The 23,053-nt window shown below is 42.9% G+C and overlaps 1 protein-coding gene across 2 annotated transcripts in view; it reads left to right on the top strand.

The window, feature by feature from the left end:
• Positions 1–17,943, top strand: part of LOC308611605 (angiopoietin-1 receptor) — a 66,603-nt gene extending 48,660 nt beyond the window's left edge. For both annotated transcript variants that reach the window (XM_081260325.1, XM_081260326.1), the window contains 10 exons: positions 214–368; positions 1,898–2,108; positions 4,467–4,577; positions 6,883–7,073; positions 7,621–7,734; positions 12,381–12,451; positions 13,420–13,460; positions 14,349–14,445; positions 15,989–16,088; positions 16,937–17,943. In XM_081260325.1, coding sequence (XP_081116451.1) covers positions 214–368; positions 1,898–2,108; positions 4,467–4,577; positions 6,883–7,073; positions 7,621–7,734; positions 12,381–12,451; positions 13,420–13,460; positions 14,349–14,445; positions 15,989–16,088; positions 16,937–17,011 — 1,166 coding nt within the window. In that variant the 3' untranslated portion in view covers positions 17,012–17,943. The remainder of the gene's footprint in view (positions 1–213; positions 369–1,897; positions 2,109–4,466; positions 4,578–6,882; positions 7,074–7,620; positions 7,735–12,380; positions 12,452–13,419; positions 13,461–14,348; positions 14,446–15,988; positions 16,089–16,936) is intronic.
• The last annotated feature ends 5,110 nt before the right edge of the window (positions 17,944–23,053 follow it).

Genomic DNA, 23,053 nt, shown 5'->3' with positions numbered 1-23,053 from the left:
ACATTTCTTTGAACTTATAACAGCCCTGTGAGTCAGACTCATCTCCACTGAGCTCCAGAAAATAAATGAGTAGCCCAAGGTCACCTAGCAGGGCTCAGGCTGGGCTCAGGCTGCCATTACTTTCCCATTACACTGTGACTTCTCCTGCAGATGGTCTTGGCCTCTCTCTCTACCTAGACTAACCTGCTCCTTCTCCTGTGTTCTCCGGCACAGCCCCAGCAGACCTCGGAAGCGGGAAGATGCTGCTGATTGCCATCCTTGGCTCAGCGGGAATGACCTGCCTGACGGTGCTGTTGGCCTTTCTGATCATGTTGCAGTTGAAGAGGGCAAACGTCCAAAGAAGAATGGCCCAAGCCTTCCAAAACGTGGTATGTCTCATCTTCCTAATAGTAATAAGTGCAATTCCACATATATGCAGAACCTTCATTTTAAAGACGTGGGTCAAAAATTTTACCTGTAAAGCAAATATTTCCCTTAGGCAAGTTTCGTCTTTTCTTTGTCTTCCATTATGAAATGGGAGATAAATAGCATGACTATATAATTTCTTGTCCAAATCAGAACAATTCTAAGAGTGAAAAGGCTGCTCTTAATAAGTATGCAGGAAACCAAGCCTAAAGCAGGACTACTGCCCCATCAGAAAGAGAATACAGTCATACTAGTAATAAGTCACCAGCAAGGGTAATCTTGTAATATAAAGAACTGAACATTTTTGGTAATGAATGGCAGAAGGGTAACCAGACCTCAGAGTGATAGGTAATGAAGATTTGCACTAGACCAGTGTTCCCCACGTTTCCCTGTTTCCAGTTTCCATTTTGTACTTCTAATATCTCTTTCAATTCTATTATCCCTCCTATATGTATGGATTACCTATACGTGTGTATCTCCATTCCTGTGCACCCTTCGGTCTGCAGCCATAGTTCATGGTGCTTGGCACGGCCTCTTTCTTTCATCTAGGAATTTTGACCAGTAAAAAGTTTAGAAAATCATACTTTACCTATAGGCACCCCATTTGAGTCCTTTGCTATACTACAGCCTGAACATTTCTCTAGTTTGTGGTTTCAAGCCCTGTAAAATTAATCTGTACCCAACTTTATTGATTCTGTATATGAAACATTGAGTACAATTACATATTCCAAATGAAGTATACCTTCCTGTACATGAGTCCCTGAGATTCCCTCCAGTACAGAACAAGGGAAGCTCTGTAATCCGACTCCTTGCCAGAGCTGGCTCAACTCAGGCTGTCCCTGTAGAGGAAGGACCAACAAGGTGGTAGAGAGTGCTAGAGCGCATCATGGTACTACTGATGCTTTGTTCTGATACCATCAGCAGCCACTGAAACTCAGGAGAAAAGGAGACACCCTGTTGGGTTTTACTCTAAGCATCAGTCATCTTGGGGCCAGTGTCTGTGCCAGAGTGGGCTTGAGAGATTCTGAGCTTTAGGACAAGTTGAGTAAGAGCCAAGAATAGACCAAGATGACGCTAGGAAACAAAGCTCTCACAGAGGTGTGTCCTGTGATTGACTCATATCGATCTCTGAGTTCTTCTCCAGATCAGAACTCAACGCCTGCTCATTCCACAGCAGAGTAGAAACTCAAGTGTGACTAACTCAGGAATATGCTATTTCGTGGCATACATGCTGTTATCCTCCCCTCCCTCACCTCTGCAGACATAACTAATTGATTGTGGCGTGCTTTGCCACTGAGGCCTGTGATCGTGCCCATGCAGCTCTATAGGCAGCCACTTCATCTGAGTGGGCCTGTTCAATGAACCCTATTTCCGTTTTCATTCTAGAATTGGATACAGTATTTCTTTTTTCACCCAGTGTGGGTACAAATCAGGAGGTATTATGTACCTTAAAATTACGAAAAATCCTGACACAAAACCATTATTTTTCTAGCGGGAAGAACCAGCTGTGCAGTTCAACTCAGGAACTCTGGCCCTGAACAGGAAGGCCAAAAACAACCCAGATCCTACAATTTATCCAGTGCTTGACTGGAATGACATCAAATTTCAAGATGTGATTGGGGAGGGTAATTTTGGCCAGGTTCTGAAAGCTCGCATCAAGAAGGATGGGTTACGGATGGACGCTGCCATCAAGAGAATGAAAGGTCAGTGCTTGGACTGCTCGAGTCAGCATTTTATTAGGGTGGGGGGACAGCTTGACTTCCTGTTGAATCTTTCCTCTAAGGTCTTACGCTCTTTAAAGAAAAAGTTGGCGTGGTGTCAGATAGAGCTGTTATGTGCAACTGAAGGTGATGTTTCCTTTGAGGGTCAGGGTGTAAACATGAAGGCATAAGCTATTTAGATACCACTGTCTTGATTCCTTGGGATGTGAGAATACAGATTCTCTGTCATACCCTGCTGACTTTGGGGGAGCATTATTTTTCTTAATCCAGTGGTCCTCAAAATTGAGCATGCATCCGAATCACCTGGAAGGCTTGTTAAAAAACCAGATTCTTCAGCTCCACCCCACAGTTTCTGATACAGTAAGTCTGGCGCAGGGCCAGAGAACTTGGATTTCTAATTAGTTCCCATGTGATGCTGATTCTGAGGCTTGGGAGACCACACTTGGCAAACCACTATCTTCATGGATTATCTGCATCAACATTCCTAGAAATATTGTTAGAAATGCATCTACTTGGGTTTCTCCTTCTCATGGTTCTACTGTATTCTAATTTCTGGGATGGTGCATGAAAAATCTATGTTTTTAAGCTTGCTCAGTGGCTCTTCTGTACACTCAAGTTTGAAAACCCTTGATGTATGGTCACAGGAACTAGATCTTTTCCAGTTGTGTTCAAGACTGCTTGGGGGAAGAAAAAGAAAAAAAGACTGCTTGGGGCCTATCCATTTAATCAGATCTTCTGAGAAAGCAGAATGACTTGTTCCCTGGCAATACTAGCTGTCTTCTCTTCCAGGTGAAATGGCAGTTTAGAAATGACTTGATTGCGAAGCTGCACTGTTGCTTTTACAGCACACAGGCTTGAAAAGTGGCGTATTAGAGCCAGCAATGTAATTACTAGTTGCATTGGGCAGCTCCATTGTAAGGACTCTCTGAGGTTGCTGATGGGTTTTCCTTCTTTTTGACTGCAATATTAAGCCTAAGATGACAATTAACCCTAAATCTTTTTAAATCATCGCTGTTTTCCACATTGCTAGAAAACACTATGTCAGAAAATGAACAAAACAAAATAAACACAGTATTATTTATGCTTAGAGACAGTAATGTTTCAAACCACACACACACACACACACACACACACACACACACCCCTTGCTTAGCATCCAGAAATCCCTTTTTCATTTTGCTACTTTAGTTACAGGGAGCTTTAGGAAGCAGTAAAAATAGTGAGAGGAGAGAGGGTGTAGAACTTTGTAGCATCAGTTTTTACTGGCATCTGACCTGAGCTGATTGTCTATCTCATGCCCATGTGAAGAGGTAGAATAGCTTAACAGGGCACCAGGGCAGACAATTTTTGCAGGAAAAATCATGCATGCAAAGAGGGCAGCTACTGACAACCTTATTATAAAGAGCTTTGCTTTTTAAATGCTTCCAAGGTATTGACCCTCAGGTCCCTGTGGTATAAACAGGGTCCTCGACTTGGAATTGCCTACTTATCAGCCTTATGGGTACCCTTAGCCCATATGAAACATTCCCATAATTTCCAAGCATGTTCAGGCATTCACATGGCTACCAGCTCCCTTCTCACCCTTTCCCCCAATGTTATTTCTTCAAAAAGCCATAATAGTATACTGTCACTGACTCAAGGCTGATCAGCCAGTTGTGCATCAGCCAAAGAGCTTTCTCTTCAGCCTGACTGGTGGTTCTCCCTCTGATCAAAGTGCTAGTGGACAGATGGAATGAAAGGAACAGAAATAAATGCAACTGTTTCCTGACTACCAAGCAACTTCTATGAAAATGACATTGAGATTTGAATTTTTTCAGTAGGACTGGTTTATGAAAAAAGTAAAGTTATTATAATAAAGCAAGGTGTGTACACTACTGCTGATGTTTCACTACAACTTTGTTTTTATCCCTGAGCATATTTGTCTCTGGACGGTAGAGTTAGCTGGGAGAGCCAGAGTCTAAGAATGGATGCAGCTCCATCTCGACCAAATCATTTCCCTGGATATTTGAGAGCTTCAACAGGAAAACTTCAGAGCAGTGGTTCTCAAGCAGGGGTGATTTTTCCCCCAGGGGGGACATTTGGTGATTTCTGGATACATTTTCAGTTGGGCTACTGGTATCTAGTGGGTCAGGTCAGAGGTGCAGCCAAACATCCTACTTTGTACAGGACAGCCCCCAACAATAAAGAAGCATCTGCATTATAGTCATCTCTGATTTCTATACAGTTTTCCAGACCTAATGGTGGCTGAGTGTACCTGAAGGTTCTGGGAAGCAGAGGGGGGACAGTTGTTTCTGAAGAGGTGTAACAGAAAGGGATCACTACTCTTTACTTTCTTCCCAGAATATGCTTCCAAAGATGACCACAGGGACTTCGCTGGGGAACTGGAGGTGCTTTGTAAACTTGGACACCACCCAAACATCATCAATCTCTTGGGAGCGTGTGAACATCGTGGTAAGATGTTCTTTTCCTGTCTTTCCTGCCAGATTTTTTTTTTTTTTAAAACAGGCACATTCCATATTGAAATTAGGAAAGACAGTCATCTAAGATTGTTATCTATTTTTTTTTAAGTTGCAGTTTCAGTCTGAATGTCTGGTCCCATTAATAGATCATGCTGAGATTTAGTACCTTTTTGAAGGTAGATCCCAAGGCTGAATCTTTTGGCCTCTGATGTGGTTCAGCTAGTACTGCCCCAAAATATCCATGGCTCCTACATGCCTCCACCTTTGCTAATCCAGAGGTTTTCTCAGCTACTACTAAGTGGATTGAGGCAGCCCTCAGCACCAGGAAGAGTGAAGTAGATTGGTTCTTGTTAGTTGCCTACCTTTTCATTTTCCCTCCAAACCCAAGGAACTGATATTCTGAATGTTAAATCTGTGGATGCCATTAATCTACTGTAATGTGAAAGCACTGGTGATGCTTAGGTTAAAATAATAATAATAAGCTTATATCTAATAGTATCAATACTTTGTTTTTATCCAAAACAATGTCCTGTACAATAACACTGAAGTTTTACAACTATCCTATGTCACACATACTCTTAAGTCCAACTTACATTATTAATTCAAGTATTTATTGAGTATTTCCTATTGTAATGCATGTAATTAGCTGTGAATGAGTAGGTAACAAGAAATCTTTCATGGCTTTACCTCTGCTTGCTACCTGGGTTTGTAGGTCTAAATCTATGCTTAATCTTAATTTCTCGTGGAAAAATTTGCTCCAACAAAAAAGCTCCACACAGTAATTATTTACAGACTTGACAACCTCTTGTTGACTTTGCAGCACAAATACCAACAATGGAAAAGAGACTCCTTCCTTTTCCTCAATTTATTAAACTAAAAATACTGGTACTTCAAACAATGTATCATTCTGTGATCCAATAAGGGTGTAATTCTGAAAGCCAGATCATGTCTCTTAGGTTAGATAATGAAGTAATGACATTTATTTTTGAGCTATTTCCTGAGAACAGTAATCAGCATGGGACAGCAGTAAATGAAAGTTAAAAAAAAAAAAAAGAAACCGACAACAACAGAAGAATGTATATCTTTTAATATTTTGCTCTATCGTCACATTATTGGTTGGCTCTTAAAATTTATAATTCAGTAAAGAAGTGAGAAAGCACATTCATACCAGAATTGAAGTATATCTTTCCTTATAGTACAACAGGATTCAGTGCTAGATTTTTTTAATTTTTGAGAATTTCACTTCCTTAGAATATCTTTGAAGTTTAAATTCCTTCAACATTAAAAAAAGACCAAATAATTCACCTTTAAAAGACAGTAAAACCACTTTACTTTTCATTGGCTCCAAAGATCAATGTTTTTATCAAAGCAGCTTACATTTTATTAAAAAGGGAAAAGGAGAAAGCAATTTGGAATAAAAATAAGACACTGCACCATAGTTTCCTCTAGGAACTATTTTGTTTTATTTTTTTCCTAAAAGGTTGAGTTTTCTGGTTTCTGTAAGCAAAAATGCAATCCCTGACACTAGGCTCTGCTGACTAGTGACCTACTCAGCAATATAGTGACTTATTCCAGATTTTAGGGAGGAGCAGAAGGCAGGAGAGAGAGAAAGTTACCTGGTGTGGGTCCTCTTCTGCTATGGATATTTTATCATTGTTTTTTGATTAAAAAAATATAACCTCGGGCTTCCCTGGTGGCGCAGTGGTTGGGAGTCCGTCTGCCGATGCAGGGGACACGGGTTCGTGCCCCGGTCTGGGAAGATCCCACATGCCGCGGAGCGGCTGGGCCCGTGAGCCATGGCCGCTGAGTCTGCGCGTCCGGAGCCTGTGCTCCACAGCGGGAGGGGCCGCAACAGTGAGAGGCCCTCGTACCACAAAAAAAAAAAAAAAAAGCTAGATTCATACTGGAATAACATGCCTGGCTCATATTAGGTTCTTGATATTCAATATTGATTGAATAAAAAAATGACAGGTGATGTGGACTAGCTGTCTTAGATCGTCTGGAAGCAAATGCTTTGATTTCATTCTACTAGTGTCACCGAGTAGGTGACAGGAAGCCCTCTATGTTTGGTAGAGGTGGGGAGGGGAACCCTGAGAGCAAGCACTTTAAGTATTGCAGGAATGATGTCACTTGTCTTCCTCCTGGCCCCAGCATTACCGAGGTCGGTACCACTAGGTGTGTAACTTTACGATAAAACAGAGGTGTATAAGCGGTTCCTGAGAATCATAGCACATCTCAGAAATATCACGGCAGCTTAGGGTTACCGATAAAGTGGTGCTGTCTCCCTTCCTGCCCAGGCTACCTGTACCTGGCCATCGAGTATGCCCCCCACGGCAACCTCCTTGACTTCCTGCGCAAGAGCCGCGTGCTGGAGACGGACCCTGCGTTCGCCATCGCTAACAGCACCGCCTCCACGCTGTCCTCCCAGCAGCTCCTCCACTTTGCAGCAGATGTGGCCCGGGGAATGGACTACTTGAGCCAAAAACAGGTTCGTCCTGAGGATCTTGCTTTGGACATCTTTCCTCTGAAAGTCTCTCTGGAATCAGAGTTTAGATAAGTTTGTACATTTGTTTTTGGTCGCTGTCTCTTCCTTAATTCCTTCTTACAATCTTCTAACTTTCATATCTTTGCTAATATGTCATCTCTTTATATAGAAGTTAATGCCCAACACTGACGGTATGTTTATCTAGTGACTCTTATCATGTATATTTGGTGAGGTGCCTTCACCGATCTAAGCTTGGTGTGGCTCTAAATAATGCATAGTAGCAGAGGCCATTCACGGCAACTGGAAGATTTCATGACCTGGTTTTTCTTCCAGGTTGCTCCTCCAGAGACATGTGGGTCATTTGGCAGAATCCACTCACTGAGCATTTAGGAGAGGAACTTTAAGGGAACTGGATTCTGGTGACTTTTGAAAACCCCTTTTCACACTGACCTCTCTGTTTCCCAAAGCTCTTGCCCCTACGCAAGAAACAAAATGGAGTGAAAAAGCAAATGCGATGCTGAAAATACATGATTTTTTTTTTAAATTTCAGTTTATTCACAGGGACCTGGCTGCCAGGAACATTTTAGTTGGTGAAAACTATGTAGCCAAAATAGCCGATTTTGGATTGTCCCGAGGTCAAGAAGTGTATGTGAAAAAGACGATGGTAAGTTCAGAACAGACACTGATGAGATCCTTTCTGGGGCACCCCTCCCTCTCCTGATGTTGTTTCTCTTAGAATACCATCTTTCTGTGATGACTGAGGCCTCTGACCATTTTCCCCATTGGATAATGCCCTGGCCCAGCAAACATCCTTTCTCATTTTTGATTCCTAAAATGACTGGAGGGTCGACATTTACCAATGAAGAAGGCCCTGTCACATGTGGCCAAGTAATTGAACGTGCAAGCCTAGTGCTGCAGGGACTCAGGTCTACATCCAGCCCAGACCCTGAGGTCTGGTCTCACTCAGAAACCTCTGGAGAGCTCCCACAGTCCCCTTTTGCACAGCAAACTTAGGAGGGGGGAAAAGACACTTAATATACCTTCTAAAACATCAAGGAAATCAATTAATGAGGTTCCTAAATCACAAGGATGCTCTAGAGAGAAACTCATAACTTCTAAATGCTCATACAAAATTTCCCTCTTTGCCAAAAGTTCTCTGCTCACTCTTCAAGCCCCAATCAAATCCACTTTCACCTAATGATACCTAGTCTCCTAAACATTCATATTTTATCTTCAAATACAAGCTCCTGGGAGAACCTCACCACAGTGTTAGAAGAGAGAAGCTGGACTCATTCTGCTACTTTTGTCCACCCTAGAATCATAAAGCCCTGGACATGCCACATTCCTGGACATTAGTGCTGTGCCGACAACATGCCACCACCCTCTGCTTTCCCTGAGCGGGTGGGCAATGTAGGGCGTTGGGGGTGACACACCCTGTAGTCTTTGCACGTGTTGGGTAGGTCCACTCCACTGGCCTGGCTCTCCCAGCATTACCTGGGCTCAGCTTTCTTGGGATGACTCCAGTTCTTATAACATATAGAGGGTCCTTTTACTTTTGTGGGTACCAAATTGCCTCCTAGCAAGGCTCAGGCTTCTGTGTTTATCCTCAAGCTCAGGTTTCCTTTCTCTTCAACATACTTATTTTAGTTACTGACAAGATAACACAGAAATAATACTCAAGAATGCTTTCAAGAGGAAATGGTCCACAGTTCACAACCTGGACACGATTAATTTATTTTATTCTTTACTTATGGCCTTCCACAGGCATACATTCTTTTCCATAGTTACAATCACAGTGAACCTAACCACTTTGGAACTTCCCACTCTCTTTTTGGATGAGGTTTTGAAGTTAGTCTCCTTTGGTTCTTAGAGACCACCATGCCCCTGGTCCTGTATACTTATTAACATCAGCACTTTTTGGAAGCCAGAGATGCCTCCCTGAGGGCTGGTTTCCAGGTAATATTTTTTTTTCCCCTAAACTCTTCAGATTTGCCCCACTCAAAGCAGACTTTTCTCTGGGAAGGAGCTGGGCTGGTCTTAAAGAAGCAGGACCTACCACCACTCACCCATCTACTCTGGCTCTCCCCACTCCTCCTGGGAGCATCCTCCTTAGAATCCTCTTATCTCCATCACAGAATCCCTCTCCTTCCTTCACTCTGGAGTGGGCGGGGCGGGGGTTTGCCCCAGATGAGGGGCAAGAGAGGTTAACACAGGTTAGCCCCGTAATCCACGCATTTTATTTGGTTGCTTTCCTTAGGCCCCCAAAGCTAAGGTTGGTTTGCTCGACATTTCATCAAGGGTAGGGATTTCTGTATATTGGGGAGCTTAGGAGGAGTGCTTAGAGGGGCGGAGCACAGGTAGGGCTCAAGTCTATCTCCCAGTGGAAGGGCAAAGTGTGCAGTGGCAGCATGGGGTCTGGGGAGGAAAAGGACAGGGTGAGGGTAGGGGAAGAAAAGAGAAGGGACTGGAGAGGAGCAAGCTCCCGGCAAGAAGGGTGCAGTATAGCAAGACACCACCAGAGGGCAGAGGAGCCACTTTCTCTGGCCTATTATTTAAGTCAGAGAGATTCAATTCCTATTGTACCTAGAGTCGTCCGGGGAAATTAAAAAAAATACAGATGCTGAGTCCTATGGCTTAGATATTCTGATTCAGTTATTCTGGGGAGGGCATCCTGCATCAGTTTTTTTTTTTTAAATTCCCCCAGGCGATGCTAATACTGGAAGTGTAGCAAACTAACGTACTTAAGTGATTTGGGGTTTTACTATCATTGATTAATATATCGATCCCGTCAGCATGGATTTATTTATTACTATAATGTTTCATGCTTGTGCTAGGTTTGGGGATAATATAATTCAGACACAGTGTTCTCCTTCAAAGAGCTCAGAGACCCATAATGAACAATCGTCACAGTGGATGAGGCTGAGGATGAGGAAAGTGCCAGTGCCATGGGAACTCAGAGGAAGCACACTGAAGCTTTACAGTAAATGTCAAATAGATATTGGAGATGTCAGAATGAAGTGGATGACCTGGAGGATGTGGTATATATAAAAATCGAGAGGCAAAGGAAAGCATGGAACCTTTGGCCATTAAGTAATTCAGTATGGCTGGAGTGTGATGCAGAAAAAAGGGAGAGTTAAAATGCAAGGCTGGGACTTTCCAAGGGAGTGTGGAAAGTTCCAGAATGGTTAGGTTCACTGTGATTGTAACTATGGAAAAGAGTGTATGCTTGTGGAAGGCCATAAGTAAAAAATAAAATGCAAGGTTGGAGTTAAAACGCAAGTGGGGATAAGGTCCTGAAGAGCTTTGGATGCCAGCTAAGGATCTGGGGACTCACCTAAGTATTGGGGATCTTGGGACATTAAAGAACTTTAAGGAAGGGAACCACATGGTTGTACTTGCCATTTAGAGTGATTGTGGTGTGGAGAACAGGTCATCGGGGTGAAACTAGAGGCTGGGAGATCCGTGGAGAGGTGGTGGTTTCATCAGGCAGGAGATGATGGTGGCCTGCACCAAGGTGATAGCAGTAGGGACAGACACATGTGGGCAGATCCAAAAGCAGTCAAATAAAACAGAAAGGAAGAAGTGTGCATGGAAATCAGTCATTAGGAGGTACGAGGTCAGAGGTCAGCTGGTTGGGAGTAAATGAGAGCAAAGACCCAACAGGAAATGGAGACAACTCTTTCCGTTCCATAGCTGTGAAGGGGAAGAGAGAAAAACAGGTGACAGATGGGGTGGGGTGGACATAGAGAGAAGGGAGGCGTGGATGTTGAGGAGAACACTGAAGATGTAGATGTGAGAAAGGATCCTTTTTTAAAAGAAGACTATTTTTTTTTAGAGCAGTTTTAGGTTCACAACAAAATGGAGAGGAAGGCACAGCGATTTCCCATATACTCCCTACCCCACACATGCATACCCTCCCCCATCATCAACATCCTCTGCCACAGAGGTACCTTTGTTACAGCCAATGGACCTGCATTGACATGCCATAATCACCCAAAGTTTATAGTTTACATCAAAGCTCACTCCCGGTGTTGTACATTCTATGGGTTTGGAGAAATTTATAAGGACCTATGTCCTTCATTATGGTATCTTACACATTTTCACCGCCCTAAAAATCCTGTTTTCTGCCTATTCAGACCCCAGATCCGACCCCACCCCTAGCAACCATGGATCTTTTTTGAGAAAGGATACTTTTATATTTAAACCTTAAAGTACAGGACAACCATTTGGGATTTATGGTCAGAAAGAGCTTCAAAATAGTGCCAGTAAATACAGAACTGGGAGAGAATTTCACATTCAGGAATAATCCTTGGGATCCAGGTCGGGGCTGGTCTCATGGAAGGGGAGTCTGGGAGAATGCCTGCTCTGGTTTTGAGGGGGGCTGAGAAAGATCCCCTAAATACTCCTGATTTTGCCCCACCCACTGGCTAATGTAAGCTGAAATGCCACTGTTAGAGCTTGGACAGATCTCTGGGAGGGAGGGATCCATCTCTCAGTAGGGTTCATGTATTCCTGGGGTGGGTCGAGAGGAAAGGAACCCAAATTCATAGCAAATTTGAGGAAACTAGGAATAAAACTCAGAAGTCAAACTTCACATTTTCCAGTCCACATCTCATTTTCCCCAGCCTGGACTCAATAAGCCAAGAAATGGGGCAAACCTGGAGGGAGTCGGGGCCAGGCACCCAAAGGGTGGGCAAGTGTCTCTCATCCTGTCTCCAAACCCAATGCACGTGGCACTGGCTAGAAGTCATCACCTTCTCTGTGAATCACGGGCATACTCTTCCCTTTGGCCTGAAATGCTCTTTCCTCCCCCATACACCTGATGGTGCCTACACATCTTACAGAACCGAACTCATGTGTCCCCTCCTCTGGAAACTCCTGCACAATCCCCTCCAGGCACACGCGGTCTCCTCCCATCACTTTAGCCTTTCCTGCATTACAGCTTACTTCCTAGGCCTGTCTCTCCTTTCACACCTCTGAGTGCCTCTGACAGCCACAAAGGGAATAACTGAGTGACTAGCGAAAGGACACACACATCCACACACACACGTCTGCACACATCGTTATTTTTCTTTATGTGAAACTGTGGTAGGGGCCCCTTGAGGTAAGTGGGACTCACACAATTTGCAAGTCTTTGAATTTAAAAGCACACTTGTGGGTGGGACATGTGCAAAACAGTTCCTGAGTCTGCCACGCCTTCTGTCTGGGGACCTCCCCGGGGACTTGGGTGAGTCCCAGCTTCACGCCAGCGGCGAGCCTTGGGAAGGGGCCCTGTCCAGCCTAAGCGGCATCTCACCTCGTTCTCTCCAGGGACGGCTCCCCGTGCGCTGGATGGCGATCGAGTCACTAAATTACAGCGTGTATACAACCAACAGTGACGTGTAAGTAAAGCCTCTCACTGCTGAGGGATTTTTTTTTCTTTTTTTGTCCCAGAAAAATATCCATTTGACAGAGGTTTTAAAGAGAAGCAGAAATATTGTATCCGTCTGGGGAATAAAGCTAATCACTAATCCCAGGAAATCACAGACTAAATGAAGCCACAGAGGGGACAGTTTTCCCTGGTGGCAGGCTTTGGGTTTCTTTCTGCATGTCGAGGAGTGACCTCAAGTGGTGAATCCCTCATCTCCAGAGGAGCAAGGGGCATCCCAGCCTTCCCATGGCTCCACTCCCCAGACTGACCTCAGCACGAGGACCTAGATCAGAGGAGGTGGCCCCACAGTAGCTGCTGGGGATCAGAGGTGGCAGGGATGGAAAGCAGACAGACACAGTGGGAACCATCTCTGCTTGCAGCCTGCATGACAAGTCTCAGGCTGGCGGGGGAAGGAAGGGTTGGGATTGAGGCCTGAGCCCTCTTGCTCAGGTTCCCTCTTTTCAGGAGGAAGAACTGAGGCCCCGAGTGTTCCTGTGTCTTCAGTGTGTGCCTTTATATGTTATCTCACATCATCTCTGCATAACTTTAAGAAATTGGTGTCCTCACTTTTGGAAGAATACACTAAGAGGCCTCAGGAGTTCTAGTCACTTGTCTCAGGTCACACAAGTATCAGGTGGCAGAGATGGGATCTGACATAGGTCTGTCTGGCTTAGAATCTCCTGCTTTCCAGCTTTCCACCTTGCATTCGCTACCTAAAGCGAGTGGGAGCTCTGGCAGAGCTAACACTCTTTCCCTGTTATAATCCTTCCACTGGCCGAAGAGGAGATAAATGCATGCTGTGTGCAAGGCCCTAGCCTAGGAAACAGACATGTAACTTTTCCTTTTCTGACCTAGGCTTAGTCGCCCTGGCTTTCTGGGCAGAAAGTTGACTGGGCAACATACGTGCTGGTTATTGGTTTCTCTTTTGTTCCTCTGCAGATGGTCCTATGGCGTGTTACTATGGGAGATTGTTAGCTTAGGTGAGTATCCATGTCTACCTACCAGGTGAGGCTCTAGGCAAAGCGAGTGGGCCCCTCCCGGACTCCTTTACCGTATAATCTCATGGGTAACGTGTACTCAGTGCCAACAGACGCCACTTGGGAAAAGAACCTTACGGGTTTCCATGTTTGAGTGTGTTTATTCCCATGGTTCTCTTTATGAAAGCCCTGTGTTTAATGTCATATTTAATACTAATAACCTGGTGGTCAAGAACTTCATTCTGAGTTGTCTCTGCTTGTGCACAGATGTCACAGAGCTGTCATAAGTTTACTTCTACAACTTGAAGACAGTATATTATGAAAAGTCACATTTTCTAAGGCCATTTAATACCACGTGAAAATGTGCATGCCAAAAACCAGAAAAAATTCCCATAATCCCGGTTTTATAAATATTACACATGAAAAAAACTGGGAGGACCACACAGAAGGATTTTTTAAAATGTAGTTTTTTTCTGCATTATTTTTTGTATTTTCCACAGTAAACATGTATTGCTTTTCTAATTAACATTGATAGATAAAATAGGAATTGCATAACATAAATACAGACTTCCAATTAGGAAAAAGATCCATGTCATTGGTACAATAGACGTGCTGTGTGTAGACAGACTTGGGGAAGAGGAATAGCACCAGAAGGAAGGAGACTGTGGTGGATCTCTGCACTAAGGAGTGGCCGCACGAAAGCACGGTCTGTAGCCGAAGTCCAGCTGTGATGTGCGGTAGGCTTGCTCCGGAGGAAGATCACCACGGGTGCTCAGCATCGCTTGACACACCCCGTCTTTCTCCCAGCCCCTTGGCTGTATAGCCTCAGGGCAGGAGATGCTGACTTCTGCATCCGAGGGGGCTTAGGGTGCACCGTTTCCTGTCTTCCAGGTGGCACCCCTTACTGTGGGATGACGTGTGCAGAACTCTACGAGAAGCTGCCCCAGGGCTACAGATTGGAGAAGCCGCTAAACTGTGATGATGAGGTGTAAGTCAGGCCTCACCCGGGGCCATTTTATCCTGACTTTCTCCCTGTACCTTTCTTGGACTGACTCTAGTGAAGGAGCTATCTGATACATACACGTATGTTTACCTATATGTGCACACACGCACGCACACATGCACACCCCATATAGTCAGAAACAAGGGGGTTCTTGAAACTAAGACTGTGATGCAATGGGCAGGGAATAACAGCTTTCTAGGCATAGAAATCCAGGAGGAATTTAAGGTGATGATTCTTGGTTGAATCTTAAGGTTGAAAGGAGAAAGGGCAACAAAGGCAGAAAAGATCTGAAATAAATTCATGAAATTATCCATGAATTAAATGTATGAAACCTTGAGACTAACTTTGGGGACAGAGATTTCAGAGCTGTTATATTAAGAAAGACAGATTTTTCTTCATAAAATCTTACTTCTATGAGGATTATTTTCCAGGAATAAGTATTCTTCTCAGGGGAATAATGATTATCTTTAGCGATGTTGCCATTCCCAGAACTAACCAATGTAGTTGCTGCCTAACTGGCATGATTTGAAGAGTGCAAGGCTCTAGGCTGAGCAAGTAATTTATCATCCAAACCAAGCCACTTCTAAGAGTGAAATAGGGTGCTGTTATTGTTATGGTACAAGAGATATAAAACTAGACCATCCTGGGAAAACCTGGATGTACCTGAACCATCATTGGACAAAGTCCCTAAAATGTCATCTTTTGAGATTCATTCCATAAGGAGTGATATTTTCAGCCCTTATGAAACTTCTGTTAAAGTACAAACTGTTCTATTGATAGAATCTCTAACACCCCAGGCTGATGGTTGAGAGCCCTCTGTGCACTACAGGTCCCCTGAGTCACCTGGTCAGCATGTGAAATCTTGAGCCCCATTCCCAGACATGATTCTGTACATCTAGGGTGCGTCCCAGGAATCTGCATTTTAACAAGTAGTTCTGGCCACATTTGAGAAAGTACTGACTTAGACCAGCACTTCCTAAGCTAGGTGGAAAGTGTGAGACGTAAATAAATGACACAGAGTTCTGTGATCAGTTATGTCTGGGAAGCTTCTAGGTTAAACCTGGTTAAAAAGGTAGCTTGTTTTTAATGGAATGACTTCTCAAGATTTTCCTGGGTCGATCCCTAAGAGGAAGATGCCATGGGTGGCATTTTGCAAATTTATTTGAGCATGGGGCCATTTAAAAAAAATAAAACCCTGACATTTTGAGAGGTGTGGTATTCCAAGGGACATGCTGCCCTAGACATGTAACTCAGTTCTTTCCAGATAATCAGAATAGCTGAGACCAAGATCCCATGGGAGTGGTAACTAAAGCAGGCACTAGATCTAGTGGGAGAAGAAAGGGGACTTGGATGGGGAGATGGGAGGCCTAACAGAATCTTCCTAGGTGCCGTACTTTTGTCTTTTGCTGGCTAAGCGTGATGACCATGCGTTGGGTGGCTACATTCTCTTTTTTGCCATACCCTACACCTGGCTGTGCGCAGGCCTGAAGCACAGTTGTAGACTTAACCCTTTCACTGTTTTCAAAAGGTATGATCTCATGAGACAATGCTGGCGGGAGAAGCCTTATGAAAGGCCCTCATTTGCCCAGATCCTGGTGTCCTTAAACAGGATGTTAGAAGAACGAAAGGTGAGTATGGAGATCAAAGCAGGGGTTCTTTAAGTGGAATTCCTCATGTGTCTATTGTGGTTAATAAAAAGTTGATACAAGTCAACAGGTTCTCCTGAGCATGACCCTAGGTGCTAGAGGGACATAAGGATGTGGACCCAACTTTGAGGAAGTTACAATTTTGGAGGACATAAGATTCCTATATAAGATACAGTCACACACAGTAGCACAACATATACAACTGGCTTATTCGAGCTAGAAGCAATCTTAAATCTCATCAGTCATACAGCCTGACCCTTTAATTTTATAGAGGAAGAAACAGACGTAGAAGGGTGAAAAGTGACTTGCCCAAGGACAAACAGCAGGTAGACAACATAGCGTGGTCTACAGGTTACTATGGGGAGGGTCAGGCATTCTATCAAAATTTCTAGAAAGTAGTTGACTATACAGACCTGAGGTTCGAAAGACAAATCTAGGTTAGGGAAGTAGATGTTGAACGTCATCAAAACCCAGTTGGTAATTAAACCAAAGATGTGGGTGAGGTCACACAGCAGGAGGTGAGAAGCAGACAGAGGAAGGGGCCTTAGAGGATGTGGGGCGTGTCAGGAGGGACCAGTGAGAGACCATGAGAAAGAGAAGCCGGAGACTGAAACAGGTGAGAGGAAGCAATCCTACTTGCAGAAGTCAGGGGATGCTTTTCAGGAAGAAAGTTGTTAAACACAACAGAGGGAATAAGGATAGAAAACTACCCCCCAAGTATCCGCATCTGAGTTGAAACAAGCTAAGGAAACTGGGGTATTACTGTAACTGCCCCTGGCAGAGGCAGGACTGAGCCAGTTTGTGTCTCTGAACCACTCTTGTTCTTCTAGACCTACGTGAATACCACGCTTTATGAGAAGTTTACCTACGCAGGAATCGACTGTTCTGCCGAAGAAGCAGCCTAGGACAGACCATCTTCAGCTGTATATTCCGTTTTCGCTTCACCAGCATGAGAGACCCTTGAGAACTTGATGCCAAGCAAGCAAGTCTCTGTCAAGAGAGGTGACATAGAATATGGACGTGTATATAGATTGCTGTCTGTCTGGGACATTCACCGTAAGACCCCTGTGTGTGAATCTATAGTACCCTCTATTAGGACTGTATATATACTATTTTGAGTAAGAATGTGCTGGAATCAGAATGCCTGTGGTTTCATATGCAATAATATATTTTTCTAAAAACATGGACTTTACAGGAAGGTGTGAGAGTACAATTACTGTAGTGCATAACTCATTATTGTCCCAGATATTTTTGATATTTACCTATATATTGGATGTTATGTCTTGCTGTGTAGAAGAAAATATTGTAAACCTGACCCTGATAGCACAGGTGAGAAAAGTAGGGGAAATGTATGAATTCTTACAGGACATGGATTTAAGTCTGTACCTAAGCAATATAAAAGAGCTTCTTCTATCTCTAAAATTTCCCCCTCACCTGTGGAAGCCACCCCAATTTCATTTCATAATTTGACAACTTTGTCAGGTGTTTCCAGAGCCCACAAGTCAGTCCAGAATGCTAACCCTGAAAAACAGATTTAAATCTCGTTCCTTAGATGCCTAAGAACTTTGAGAGAAGTATAAGTTTGATCAATTAATAGGATTTAGTTTTAGTTTCTTTGATAACATTGATGTGTTTATTAAGAAATTAAAATAGGAAGCTTGGAGTTAGTTAGTTATATTTGGGAGACATGTGACATCATATCAGATTAACATCCCTACCTGTATTACACATTGTAAAAAGTTTTAGTTTTGATCATTTGTGAGTTTACCATTTATACTGTAGGCACATGCTACACTGAGATCATATAGTAAGTGAATAAATGTCTTGCCTACCCACATTTTGTCCAGGAATGTGTCTCATAGGTATTGCCAAATGTCTGTATTATACTTTTGAGAAAAACACCTTAAATTATCATCCTCTACCTTGTTGGTAATATGCAGAGAGCAGTTGGTGGGTATATGCCACCAGACGTATCTCAAGCTCACAAGATTAGAAATGTCTTCCAGAAGTATCCTACTGTCTAATCTGTTTTCTTGCACCTCTGGTAGTATTCCCATGTGAACTGAGGGCTTAGAACTAGAATCCCTTTTAATTGTGCTGCAATGTTAACAGTTCGCCATACCGCATAATGTTCCATATTCCTGCCATCTGCTCAACTTTATGCATCAGAAACAATGACCAGGAAATTGTATTTGTCCCAAACGCTCTTCATCCACAACAGCATATGCAGTGGAGACAAAACAAAAGCAAGACGGCTGTCGCAGCGTTTATTGCATCAACTAAGTAGGGGCTCAAATGAAGAGCCATTGAAAGTAGGTCCAAATATATATATATATATATATATACACATATATATACACACACACACACACACACACACACATATATATATATACACACACACACACACACACACATATATATATACACACATATATATATATATACACACATATATATATATATACACACATATATATACACACACACATATATATACACACACACATATATACACACACATATATATAAACTATATATACACACTATTTATCTATACATATATATGTATAGATATATGTGTATATATGTATATATATGTGAATAGTTCCATTTTGCTTTTTACCCAAATGTTGTGGAGATACTCCTGACAGCTCTTGGTTTGCATGTACATGGAACTGAACAAGAACAAGGATGATCTGAAAAATGTAGATAATGTCTTCAAATTTTGCATGTGGCTTTGGAATACATAATAACAGCTGCTTTTTCTATAGCAGCCTGACCTTCTTGATTACATATATTTAAAATACTTTAAATTTACATCATTACAAATTTACTTCATGTCAAGTATAAGAGATGACTAAGGAAGTACTTACGGTATCAAGAAAAAGGAACTGGACTTCCCTGGTGGCAGAGTGGATAAGAACCCGCCTGCCAATGCAGGGGACATGGGTTCGAGCCCTGGTCTGGGAAGATCCCACATGCTGTGGAGCAACTAAGCCTGTGCGCGACAACTACTGAAGCCTGCGCGCCTAGAGCCCGTGCTCTGCAGCAAGAGAAGCCACCGCAATGAGACGCCCGCACACCGCAAACAACGAAGAGTAGCCCCCGCCTGCAGCAACTAAAGAAAACCCGCGCACAGCAACAAAGACCCAATGCAGCCAAAAATAAATAATTAAAAAGAAAAAAGAAAAACGAATTCAGTGATACTTAAGATTTACTTGTAAATTCAAAGTACCAAAGCAGCAAACCTGAGGTGTTCTTACTGAGGGCACATCATCACCATCAACTTGAATTTACTCCTGGCACGGAGACCATACGATTGACAGCTCTGGGTCTCATCCCTACCATTGGCAGAGAAACCTTTGTAGTTTTGTAGCATGTTAACAGCATTAATATTAAAGATTCATACTTACTCAAAGGTCGATAGTCAAATTGAATAAAGTCATGTCATTTCCATGGGCCAGTTTCCACATCATCAAAAAGCAATTAAGAAGGAAAGAACCAACGCCTTAAAGGAATTAGACAATTCCAGTACTGGGTATATAGATTAGATTTCAGTGTGTTTAGAAGAGCCATAGGACACTGCCTTAAAAAAAAAAATCAGTGAGTTGTTGATATCAAGTAAGAATACACCAGTTAGATTAAAAACACATTACACAGTAGCCAAATGACCAGAACTTTTATGTTAATAGTACACTGAAAAGTTTACATTTACTTCCATATAGTTTGTGAGGAAAATCTCCACTTCTGTTTCTATATAGATGATCTAAAGAAAACTTACAATTTTGTTAGGTAAAGATGTTTCTATCTCCAAGCAGCATAATGGTTCTAAGTATTTAGAGAGAAAAAGGAATTTAAGTAACCTGAGAAACGACCTTTGTGAAAGTCCTGGACCCATTACTTCAACTTCAAACCATCTTCCACTGTTATTTGTACACTGCCTACAAAGATGAGTCAAATTCCAGAAAACCTAATTCCTTCCCCCGCTCGTCCCCAGTCACAACTTTAGAAATCACTGTGGAAATTTAACCTTTAAAATGTAATAAATAGACCTCAACAGTGCTTGTCCTTCTCCTCTTCTCTTTGAAAGCATGGAGAAACCTCATGTTATTATAGACCAAACTCTACTGCCAGCAGTGGAGGCCAAGTAGTCACGGAAGCAATGCAGAGGTTTAAGATATTCTTGGGCAAAGTGGTTACTTCTTTCCTTTCAGGTCGTCTTTTACCTTCCAGAGTACCAGTTCCATGCAGGCGGTTGCATTTTCACTTGAATTGTGACCTTCAAATAGTATAGAATATAAAATAGCACATTAGACATAGACAACTCTGTGCTGTTACCCACGGATGGTCTCAAAACGAAGTCTTGAGTTTGAAACAAAATTACCACTGGCCACTTATCAATATTTCATTATTTCATACCTAGGACAACCCCTACTGGTTGCTTTAGAAATGTTTTACATAAATCCAGATGAACAAGCATCTCCCTTTCTCTATGTAACCTGTCCTCAGTCATGTGGTCACTACATTGCTATGACTGGATAGCACATCAGTACTTTCTCCATGAACCTCGTTTCCAGGGAGATACAACAACAAAGTGACAGGTACCACTGAACGACAGAGATCTGACAAGAAGCCAGAAATGGGCTTCCCTGGTGGCGCAGTGGTTGAGAGTCCGCCTGCCGATGCAGGGGACACGGGTTCATGCCCCGGTCCGGGAGGATCCCCCATGCCGCGGAGCGGCTGGGCCTGTGAGCCATGGCCGCTGAGCCTGCACGTCCGGAGCCTGTGCTCCGCAACGGGAGAAGTCACAGCAGTGAGAGGCCCGTGTACTGCAAAAAAAAAAAAATAATAATAATAATAAAAAAATTAAAAAATTAAAAAAAAAAAGAAGCCAGAAATAAGGGACGCTAGAAAAAGTACACCTCTCCAGACAAAGAGTGACCTTAGATACAAAATGACATGGTTTTAAAAAGTAGATGAAATCTACCCAAAATATCAAGCCTACAGTTCTGGTGAAAATAATAAATGACATCCGAGATTAAATGAGAAAAATCATATGGACCACAATTCTAAAATGGTATATTATTGTTTACTTGTGTTATTCTGAGAGAACTGTGGTATTATATAGCTTTTCGAAGATTTTGTTTTACATAGGGTATTTTTTGTTAGGTGAAATATTTTTGTGTCCATGGTTCCAGATTGTTTTCAGTAGAACACATTACAAATTTGATAAGAGCATTTTCTGGGAATTTGAGATATGAATATTTTTAACAAAGCAGATAATGTAAATTAAAGATTTTCTGCAAGATGGTATTGCGTAGTGTCTAATAAACAGAGAATGAAAGAGTAAAGACCATAAAGTAAAATCTGTATTTTGTACAATAAATGGCATGATCAGCGGAGCATCTGTAGAAACATACAGCATTATAACATAATTTTAACATACTCAAAATTAACTTTCTTCTCCCTCTTGTGCAAAAGTGGGGCCTATATGGGTATACATGAAATGTACAGAGTAACTAACCTCCATTCCAAGCCAGACACATATCTCATGCATATCACAATGCCACTAACAGGATAGTTGGTGGCTGTACTTGTTGTATTAGGTTAACTTGTTTAATGTTGGGTATTTTTCATCAGAAAAACCAAAAAGAAAAAAAAGTTCTGAGAGCAAAACCTCTGTACCAATCCACTACAGAGCAAGTGCACGCATGAATGTATTGAATTTGAGCTATACTTCTTCTTACGCAATGCACACTATTTACCCTGGGTGAGAGAACTTGGACCCAAACAATTTTAGAATCTCTTTAGGCTTAACGAAAATCACATATGAAAGGAGGTACACAGCAAAATTTAGAATGGAATTAGATCTACACCAACAAAAGTTTTTTTTTTTTTTTTTTGAGATACGCAGGCCTCTCACTGTTGTGGCCTCTCCCATTGCGGAGCACAGGCTCCGGATGCGCAGGCTCAGCGGCCATGGTTCACGGGCCCAGCCGCTCCGCGGCATGTGGGATCCTCCCGGACCGGGGCACGAACCCGTGTCCCCTGCATCGGCAGGCGGACTCTCAACCACTGCGCCACCAGGGAAGCCCCAACAAAAGTTTTATGCATGAATTCCAAGGTCAGGCAACTTGCTGAACCATGATGTGGTCACCAGTCTCAGTTTAATTGCTATTTTGATGCCTGTGGAACATCTAGGACTATACCAGGCAGTGAGCATGGAACACTTTTTACTTAAGCAGAAGCTTTGGGATTCTCTACCCAAGAAGAGAACCCACAGGGCAGCATTTCAAACAGTAGACCTTTACCATGAACCTCATGGTTTACTCAAGTCAGACTTAGGATCCTGATATTTATCACGAACAAGCAGGCTCTTACCATCATCCTGAATGATTCTCCGCAGGTAGTCGGCCACTAGGCTTTTAAGGGATCTTTTGTGAGGCAAGCCTAGCCGATGAGGAAACACAACTGTCGTGTCCACAATTGAAGTATGAATTAACTGTCAAAGGAAAGAGGAAAACTCTTTAGACGTTCTTCCCAAAGAATAAGGAAACTGATGGCAGCAACAGTAACTGTAGCAGCAGTAACTAGGCTACAAAAGCAAGTGACATGAGCAGTTACAACAGGCCAGTCACTAGGCACTTTACTTGGATTATTTCACTACAACCTGCAGAGTAACCTAGCAAGGTAGGTATTTTATTGTCCCTTTTTACAGCCAAGGAAACTGAGGCTTCGAGAGGTTAAGAAAGTTGCCTAAGCTGAGTCAGCAGGGTAGAAGGAAATCCAATCTCAGCAGCCTGACTTCCAAGTCCACTTTCCTACCAAGGGAGCACCACCAGGGGGCAGCATGAGCTCAGAGCAGTTCCAATAATTACTGGCGGGGTGAGGGGCGGTAAAGGGTGAGCCAGGCTCCTCCCACCTTGTGACTCAGCGGAGGTGCA

Source organism: Mesoplodon bidens (assembly GCF_964165515.1).
Source record: "Mesoplodon bidens genome assembly, contig: HAP1_SCAFFOLD_618, whole genome shotgun sequence".
NCBI lineage: Eukaryota > Metazoa > Chordata > Mammalia > Artiodactyla > Ziphiidae > Mesoplodon > Mesoplodon bidens.
The sequence above is the reverse complement of the archived record's forward strand: the minus strand, read 5'-3'. Positions and strand labels throughout refer to the sequence as shown.